General features: G+C 32.4%; 1 protein-coding gene across 1 annotated transcript; it reads left to right on the forward strand.

Moving 5' to 3' along the window:
* The first annotated feature begins 6,967 nt into the window (after positions 1–6,967).
* LOC124930158 (ras-related protein Rab7-like) lies at positions 6,968–9,958 on the forward strand. The gene is made up of 7 exons (XM_047470520.1): positions 6,968–7,118; positions 7,322–7,348; positions 7,512–7,611; positions 8,036–8,182; positions 8,270–8,350; positions 8,429–8,574; positions 9,747–9,958. The coding sequence occupies exons 1-7, from the start codon at positions 7,063–7,065 to the stop codon at positions 9,814–9,816; spliced, it is 627 nt and encodes a 208-aa protein (XP_047326476.1). The 5' UTR covers positions 6,968–7,062; the 3' UTR covers positions 9,817–9,958.
* The last annotated feature ends 486 nt before the right edge of the window (positions 9,959–10,444 follow it).

The raw sequence follows: 10,444 nt of genomic DNA on the forward strand, positions 1-10,444 counted from the left end.
ATAGGACCGAGGATTCCAAACCCAGGACAGAGACTCCCAAACCTCAGGACTAAGAGGTCTAACTTTAGGACCGAGAATCCCAAACTTGAGACTAAGAGACCTGAATCCAGGACCGAGGGACTTAGCCCAGAGCTAGCCTAAGACCAAGAGGCTTGTACACCTCGATCGAGGGACGTAGTCCAAAACTAGCCCATGACCGATAGGCTTATACACCTAGACCGATAATCTCAATTAAGGACCGAGAGTCCTTAGCACCTAGACCAAGGGTTTCCGGACCCCGAACGATAAAAATTGACCCAAGGCTTAGGACTCTAGTCCGAGTGGCTTCCAATACCCTATCAAGTTGACTATTGTTTTATCAACATGCAATCTTCCTATAATTTTATCTAAAGAAGATTATGGCTGCACCATGTCAAGGCTTTAGCCTCTACGCTGCACCAAAAGCTCAGATTCATTGTCAATGACCAGGTTATCACGATCAACGGTGAGACTAATACTGCAAAAGTCATTGGGTCTACCCATATTTACACCCATGAGGTTGAACTAAGTAGGTTCGAGATATGTCTGATCTTCCTAAAGGGTGAACTAGTTTTTTTTTTGGGAAACAATTAAAACTATTTTATTAAAATCTAAAAAGTGGGAGGGTCAGAAATCAAATCTAGACAAACCCTAACTATGATTAAGGATGACAATCAAAAGACCCTAAAAAACTGATTAGTAGCATTCATACATTCTAAAAAATAGAAATTACAAACAGAAAAGACTACATTCAAACTTAACCATCCTAGCCTGGAATTTTCGCATGCCATATATTTTCATTGAGATGCATTTCTCCCCTTCCCCTTTATCTTCCTATTTCTCTAATGATAAAATGATATTTTATTGAAGATGATGATGAGTATTGTTGTTTCTCATTTTGAATTATCTCTTTGTACGAGTCTGTTATGATTTGTTAGAAAGAATTGTTTCTGAGAATTTCAGGGGTTTTACCTTTGTTATCTTCAACTTGAATTTATGTATTCTTGTCTTCCTTATCTTCAGCTTCAGCTTCAGATTCCACATCGATTTTAGAATCTTCTTTATCGAATTTAGAATTCTCTATTTCATCTTTGAAATTTTGGGTGTTTTCCTCTTGAGTTTCCTCAACAACAACTTGAGGTTCATCTTCCATTTTCATCATAATCCTTTGCATTACAGAATTTGTTTTCCTGTTCACCTTGATTCTCTTTACTCTCTTTCTTTCGCTGCCTTCTTTTTTCTTAGAATCCTTTTGCTTTCTTCCTCTGCATTTTCCTCATTTTTGTTTTTTATCACTATCCTTGACTACCACAACATGCTCTTCCATTCTTGATTTTTCTGTTTCATTTTCCTGCTTTTTTGCTTCATGGGCTTTCAAGATTTTATGTTCTTCCTCAATTGTTTTTGCACATTTAGTACTAACATGTTGGAAAATATTGTAGAAAACACACATGTTTGGCCTCCATTCATATGAGATTTTTATGACTATGGGTTTTCCCTTTCTATCAACAACTGTCATTTCCTTTGGCAATGTACTTTGAAGATGCACTTCAATGCTTATTTTAGAAAAAGTAAGGTGCTCTCCTCTCTCTGTAATTGGGTCCATATATAATGGTTTCCCCAATAGACTAGCAAAGTGACTTAGAGCTTTTGCATTATACATGTGTGTTGGGATGTTCCTAAGTTTGAACCATATTTGGGTTGTTTCCTTTGGCTTGCTTAGAAGGATCATTTCTTCATACCATCTATCCAACTTCATACAGTTGAATCCAATATAAGTATGACCAATTTTCAGAATATCATCTAATTTGTTCCCTTTTTGAATTGTAGAAATAGAGATCATGGATGTTTGTAGAAACCTTCTCTAGTCCTTTTTGCTCTCATTGTTTTATAGTGATTTCTTAGTGTCTAGGAAAGATACACGGTTCTTTCCTATGTAGTTCCCAACAATTACATTTTTCCATTCTTTGACGCATTTCTCCTCCACTTTAGTGGAAAATTTAAATTCAAAAGGAGAGTTAAGAATCTCAACTTTTGTTTTAAACTCACCCAAGTAGATTTGACCTTTGTATGCATGATCTTCTACTTTCTTTTTGTATTCTTTTTCCAAAATTCATTTACCTTCCAGTTGGAATTGCTCTTGATAGTATAGGTCTTTGATTTTTGGGACTTCATTAGCTCCATCATTGTTTCTACTGACCAGTTTACTATCTTTTTGTATTCTTCCTTCCTTAGTAGGTTCCAATCTTGAAGATAATGTATATTCAATTGGACAGTTGTTTGCTGTATTTTCTCTTTGCTAAGCACAATATCTCATTTCCTTGTATGCATCAGTAGCTTTGTGATTTGATTTTTAAGTCCAAAATAGGTTTGTTCTTTCATTATACTCAACCTTTCATATTCCTTCATTTTCCCCCATGTTTTCCTTTTGCATTTTATTTAGAATTTATATTAGTAATTGGTTCTTTACCTTTGTTGCATTTCCTTTTTTTCATGGATAATTTTTTAAGCAATCATATCAATTTCTTTTTCAGCTACCTCCCTTAAATCTTCCATCACAAATTCTATGACTTCCTTATTCTAATTGCTTTTTTTTCTATTTTGATTAATAGTATAACACAACAACAAAACGAAGCAATAACAAAATAGGGTACACTAGAAACCCTAACTATTACATAACAGGGTAAACTATAAACCTTAACCTTTTAACCAAGCTTTGTAGATGAATGAACGACCTAGTTATTAGAGTCAATACCTTGTCGTTCGTGCCAATTGTGTTGATTGTGTCGATCGTGCCGATTGTGCGCACGTTCTTGATTTGACAAGAAACTCTGAGCGACTATCAACCACGACCACAACAAGCGAAATTGTGACCTTGATACTGTGTCGACCGTGTTGTTCTTTTCGTTCGTACTGATTGTGTCGATCGTGTTGTTGAACTAGTGATTCTTCTATCATTCTAGTTTCAGTTTATTATCTTAGTTATCATCCTGTTGAAAGAGTTTATTCTAACCTTTTGTGTAAGATCAATTTTCAGTTGTGTCTATTATATTATCTATAGTTTTTATTATCTGGATTGGTTAAATAGTGGTGACCTTGTTATTTCATCATTCTTTGGTGGAGTCGGCATCGATAGTTATACTTAGGAGGATGACTAGTATTTGGTTAGTAGTGGAGGGCGCGTTATCCGTTTAGTAGATAACCAACCTCAGGTTCTCTTAGGCGACCGAAGGAATGATGAATTCTCAAAAGGGCTAGGAGGAGTCAAAGGGTGTCATAAATCGTCGGTCTTCAGCCAATTGTCTCGTCTACCTCTTATGGCACCTATCGTGTCTGGTTTTGGAGTGAATATGCGGCAAGTTAAAACTAGAAATATTATTAGCGAGAGTGGAAGGAGTCAATATTTGCGGGCCATCCAACCCATCAAATTCGAAGCTACTAGTGGAGAAGATATATGTTTTCACCATGGTAGTTTCTAGCTGCACGCAGTCGGATTCTCGCATCATCAATGCACCATCATATGTAGTGCAAGTTGGCTTGGGAAGGCACATTGTATGGTTGGACTGAACAGAAAAGTTATTAGCCGGTGGTAAGTGTTTCAAATTTCAAACCTTATTAGATCGTCCTAGAGTTGTGGTATTTCAGAATGTAAGATGGTCAAAAAGAGATCGATCGAAGTGAATGAGAATCATTTGAAGTTGATCCATAAATCTATTCGATCATCATCATGGAAGGAGCGACTTGGTTCCGGTCCTAATAATGGAGAATTTTGGTCAGGCTTCACATGGGGTACATTGATTTATGGTGTGAGTTAAAAACAACATTTATAATGCCAATTGTAAATTGTTTAATTCCATTGGTGGAGGATGGACTCTGTCGACTTTGTAATGGTCGATCAATCGTCATTGAGAAATTACAAGTTAAGAGTGGCATTTCTAATGTTGTGGATGGAATAGACAAGTGCATGAAATAGAGAATGTCACTAGAAGGTCTGAACCAGGTTCAACTCAGGTATTTGGATTTATTGTTTTGGAATGTCTACATTGTTATGGAACTCTAATCTTCTCCGTGGATCAGGGGATGATCTTGGTGGGTTCATTGAGTGTGATGAGAGTTATAAAAGTGGGAAAGATGAAAGATGGGTCCAAATTCGTGTGGCCCCTCTTGAGTCGAACGTCAGATATCCAAGAGTTCGTTTTGTGGATAACAGAACACATGTTTTAATAACGTTCTACTAATGTTTTAATAATGACGGATATTAATTCTTGTTCTAGTCCTAACAATGATATCCTTATTGAACCTTTATCGACAACTCATTCTACGAGTCTGATGGCATTAGGAGCACGTGTTAAGGAATTAGTGGTGACTCCTTTCTATGTGGATCGGATTCATTTGGCTAGGCTCATTAATGTTGAATGGTTAACAAATATGGAGGATAATAAGTGGGTATTGAGTCTTGATGCCTTATATGTTGTGGATGTCATAGTGTGTTTAAGCGAAGAGGTGAGTCATGAGGTTGGGTCCGAGGCTATTCTACCGCTATATTCGACCCATCTTTCTCAAGAGTGTCCCGTCTTAAATAAGGAGAAATGAGGCGAATATGGAGGATAATAAGGGTCATGTCAAGGTTATGGAGTATTCGTCTAAGATGCACACGGTTGAGGCGAATATCAAACATTTTTATCCTCTTTTTCACATGCCTGAGAGTGTTAACCATATTTCTCCCGTTGGTTCCTCTATGAGAAATGATTTACATTTGGTCTTATACTAAGTTAGGGTGCCCCTGGTCTCCGATCTAATAATAGATTTAATGGATAATTTAGAGCATTTTGAAAGGGTTGAGGATGATATTTGGTACCCTTTTCTAGTGCGGCAAATGTCACCCCAAGAAAATCTATTTATCCCATTAGCGAGCCGACTGTGGTCATTCATGAGGTTTCTAAGGAAGAATCCATTGAGTCTGTCGAGGAGGAGGTTTTCGTAGAGTTCTCGACTCATAATATTATTTTAAATGAAAATAGATCTTTTATGCAATAAGTTTTTCAGGTATGAGATTGAGTTTTGGCCGAAGATTCGTGAGGTTCCCTCACTTCCATATTGTTATCTTTGAATTGAAATGAAGAAGATTGTTTTATCTAATGGTAATATTAATGATGGAAAATGTGTTTCAAAGCCTAATAAGGCGTATTCTAATAAATTTATCTTAATGATTATTGTGGCATGGAACGTTTGTGGGATTAACGATAGTACAAAGCACAAAATGATAAAGTCTTTGATTAGCACTTTGAGAGCGTGACTAAGATGCAACATATGAATCAATAGATTATTCGTGACCTCTATAATTGGAGATTGTGTGATTGGGAGGCTATTAATTCTATCGAAACATCAGGTGGAATTCTAGTAACTTAGAATGAGGATTTATTTGAGAAAATTGACGTTAATATAGGTCGATTTTTAGTTTCGTAACTGTGGGGATAATTTTTGTTGGGTGTTTTCTATGGTGTACAGACTTATGTTTTCTAACCTTAAGTTTGATTTTTTTTAACGAGCTTGTGGAAGTGGCAAGTATTTAGGATCTACCTATTATTTTAGAAATATTATATAAATGAGAATAGTAAAGTTAGCTCAATTGATCTTTTAAATTGGAGAACTTTTAACAACGAAAGTAGGTCGTTAAGGATTATCATGACAATGTCGAAGATTAGATCCAAAAAACTTGTGGATTTGTGTGGGGATCTTATTGCTCTTCTTAAAGATCTTTGAGTCAAATAACTATTCTAATGTATTCAATTTGCACATAATTTTTTTTTCATGTTATAATTTTATCGTTTGCTTAAACGAATTATTTTTAAAAAAATTGTATTAAACGAATCATTTTTAAAAATATATATTTATATATGTATACATTTAAAAAAAAATATATAATATTTTTTTTAAAATATTTATGCAATATTATATAAATGAGAATAATATTATATAAATGAGAATAGTTTAAAACATAATTAAAAAAATAAGATCTTAAAAATGTCACCAAACATAGACATAACATAATGAGATTAACTATTTGGGAAATAGTAAAAAAACATAAGCAAAAAAATGCTCATTAACTAGATTTTATGTTACGTTTGTGGTTTGATTATAACTTTTTCTTATGTTTTTATTATTGTTTAAACACTCGTGATTTTACAATATTTTTGTTGTTATATTTAAATGATTTTCATTTATATAATATTGTATGAATCTTTTTAAAAAATAAAAAAATTATATAAAAGTTAATTAAAATGTATAAATATAAATATATATTAAAATATAAATAATTAATTTTATAAAAATTTAAATTTAAATATATATATATATCAAAATATAAATATATCAAAATAATAATTTAAATATATATATTAAATAGTGAGTTTAATTATTTAAATGAAAATAAAATAAAAACTGATAAATAAATTTTGTAGTTAAAAAGAATGAACGAAAAAAGTAAATTAGTTTGAGAAATTGAATATAAAATACCTACTACTTGAACTCGACTCAATTTGTATTATATATACTCCCAATATATCAAATTTTTTACTCGAAATCGGTTCATTGACAATTTTAACTACTCAACTCAAACTTGAAAAACTTAAAATTTAAATTTTATTAATTAAAATAACATATTTTTTTATATTATATTTTTTTATATATACAAGATATAATGTAATATTATATATATTATAAATATAAATATTTATAATATTTATAAAATAACTCAGATTAAAAATATAAAATAACTCTAATTCAAAATATAAAACTCAAACTTGATTACAAAATTGAACTATTCCAACTCGACTCTATGAATCATAAATGAGAATAGTTACTAAATTTAAAATTTAAAAAATATATATAAATAAATAAAATTAACTGACATTAAGTTTAATATAAGATCAAATTAGGGTCAGTTGAGTTCTTATCGGAGATTTCTCTCTTCTTCGTTGAGATTTCACTTTCTCTCTCTCTTGAGCGATCTTATCGAAGATTTTCTGATCAAGTTTGCAAACGATGCCGAATTCTCGAAGGAGGACACTTTTGAAAGTCATAATTTTGGGTGATAGCGGGTAAGTTCATAGAAAACATGTCTTCATAATTGTAGCTAGTTAGGGTTTATGGGATTAACCAGGGCCTTTCTGCTTCCTTTAGTTTGAGGGTTTTCCTACTTCATTTTGAATTGATCTTCTAGCTCGAGTAGCGTAATCTCACATGCAATTCGAAATTGGAGTGTAACTGTTCTATTTTTCTTTCTTTCATTCTTAAATTGCAGAGTTGGGAAGACGTCTTTGATGAATCAGTATCCTTTCAATCTCGTTTATGTGTTCTTGTGTCTTCACTAGAAAATTCTGTTTTGTTTTTAATAGAAAGAGAAGCAAAATGTTAAACTGCCTGAATTTAAAAAAAAAAAAAAAACACTCTGTCTAGACGTGGGTTCAATGCCTTGATTTGAAAACCTATAGATATGTCAATAAGAAGTTCAGCCATCAGTATAAAGCAACAATTGGAGCTGATTTCTTGACAAAGGAGGTGCAATTCGAGGACAAGCTTTTTACTCTGCAGGTTAGAGTTAGACTATGCTGGATTCTATTTTTTACTGTAATTTGGTGAAGATTAATGTGGTTCAAGAAATATTTATTGATTCCTCTCATTTGCAACCTTTTGGTAACAACATCTTTGTTGGTATCAAACATCTTGATTCATGTTCTTGTTAGGCTATGACATGGACCTGATGAATTCTGCTTTCATTTTGGGCTTCTTAATGTAAAAACATGCAACCTTCAAACATCTGTTTCCTGTGTTAAGAATTGAAACTGAATTTTAATTCAGTTCTTATGTTTGTAGAAATCACAGAATTGCAATTCCGATATATGAGAAACATAGCCTAAGTGTTCTTGGTTGTTTTCTCTGTTGTAATTTTTTTTTTATCACCTTTAGATACTTGAATGAGTTGGCAATAAGAAAGTGTTGTATTTTATCGTCTCAGATCTGGGACACAGCAGGCCAGGAAAGATTTCAAAGCCTTGGTGTTGCATTTTACCGTGGAGCTGATTGTTGCGTTCTTGTTTATGATGTCAATGTAATGAAGTCATTTGACAATCTTAACAATTGGAGAGAAGAGTTCCTTATTCAGGTCTTTCACTATTCCCTTCTTTGAGTCTGATATGTTAATAGAAATTTAAGTTGTTTTAGTAAAGCTTAATTTCCAGATTTATTGCAGGCAAGCCCTTCTGATCCCGAAAACTTCCCATTCATTGTTATAGGGAACAAAATAGACGTGGATGGTGGAAACAATAGAGTGGTTGGTATTTTGTACGAGTTGTTTAGTAGGATTTTCTTTTTAAAGCATGATTTTAGAATTTGCTTTTTTGAATTACAGGTTTCAGAGAAAAAAGCTAAAGCTTGGTGTGCCTCAAAAGGGAATATCCCATACTTCGAAACATCGGCCAAAGAGGGAATCAATGTGGAAGAAGCTTTCCTGGTAATAGCAAGGGATGCTCTTAAGAGTGGAGAAGAGGAAGAAATGTAAGTAACTGTCATGATGTATTTTAATTCTCTTACAAATTCTCTGGTCTTGATTGAAATGATCTATTTACATTTCCTCTCATCTTCTCATGATCTATAATGTTTTCCCCTATGAATAGTTTTGAGCCAGTTCATAGTATCCGGATCAAGATTGAGTTCCAAATGATAAACAACTAATAGACTTTTAACCATCTAAGACTAAATTTAGTTTCCAAACATAATTCCGACTGCAGTTCTTAGTGTCAATGGATGGAATTGTAGTTTGATGATGATTTTCCGATCATGTTTTAACCAGGGGTGGAATTTATCTGCATTTAATCTAGGGATGAGAAAATCAATCTTGATCTGTTGATGTTTTCCAAAAATTCACATTTTAATAAACCTTGGATTCTTTTAACAAATTTGGTTGATGTTGATTTTGAGAAGAAAAAAAATTAAGTCTTAAAAGGTATTCATATATAATGATAAAATGATTAAAAAAAAGAGAAGAAATATAAGGTATTTTAGTATTTTGATTAATGAATGAGTGATGTGTGATGAGAATGAATGAAATGATGTTTTGATTATATAGGATTTAAAAAAAACGAACAAGGCCATGATTTAAAAGGTAATATGGATTATGATCCATAAAACTAAAATAATATGAATTTTCTGGATCATGATTTGAAAATAAAAAATACCTATAAATTTACATGATTGTGACAAAATACCAGTTTTCAAATAGGCTCTTTGTTTACCACAATGGGTATAGCTCAGATGGTTTCAAGTTCGATTCCCTGAAAACACTTAGAATTTGATTGAGTATGTAAATTGAATAAAACAAACTCAACATACAAGCTTATTTAGATTGAGTGTATGGATATGTATGCAGCTATGAAATAAGCATGTTTAGCTACATTTGTTCAAGTTTATCCAAAGAAGATTATATCCTACTTAATTATACATGTGTTTCCTTACTCCAAGTTTATAGTTATGATTACCTTTTTTCTTTTCTTTTTTTGAAACGCTCCAAATATGTGTCAAACCCTGAAGGCTTATTTAGCTCGGTGTTAGAGCAAAGTTATTGGGTTCATGACAATTTTTAAAAAATGGATCGTTCCATCAGAAGACACTCAAAACCACGAAATTACTTGTTCTATAACTAATTTTTGTTTGTTTGGTTTGAAATGAAGATATATGCCCGATACCATTGATGTTGGAAGCAGCAGTCAGCAAAGGTCGTCCAGTGGGTGCGATTGCTGAAGGTAGGTATGTATTTATGTTCATAAGATGTGCAAATATGGAATATATTAGCATATTATTTATCAGGGTGTACAATAACATATGTGAAGTGATAACTTGACTTTGTGATGTTGATAAATCTTGCGATATTGTCCTTTGACAATGCTTTCCTTGAGATATTTTTCATTTGATTGATAGGAAATATCCAGATTAGAAAGATAAGTTTGAAATAAGTGAGTGAAATGAAATTTAGTTGATGTTGGTAAAAAATGATTAGAGTTGAAGACTTTATGAATGGATTCACTTTATTTGGTGTTATTTTATTGAATCAATAAATAGGACTATATATGGAGGGCGGCTAATAAAAATTGACTTGAGATTTCACATGATTGGCTTTTGCCATACATTGACTGGTTTCATTAAAAACCCACAGATAGAATGCTGCTGTTTCATTAAAACCATGTAACATTTATTTTCAACAAGTCTAAAGGGAATAACAAAGATCCTTTGGAGCTTGTTTGATCATTGAATATGTGAGGATTTTGGTCAAACAAAATTAAAAGAAATAAGTTATTTGATTTTTAATTGGTTTAATTATTAAAATGTCTTTTGTATTTAAAATTTAATAAAAATAAAATGAGAATATTTT

Source organism: Impatiens glandulifera, chromosome 3 (assembly GCF_907164915.1).
Source record: "Impatiens glandulifera chromosome 3, dImpGla2.1, whole genome shotgun sequence".
Classification (NCBI taxonomy): Eukaryota; Viridiplantae; Streptophyta; class Magnoliopsida; order Ericales; family Balsaminaceae; genus Impatiens; species Impatiens glandulifera.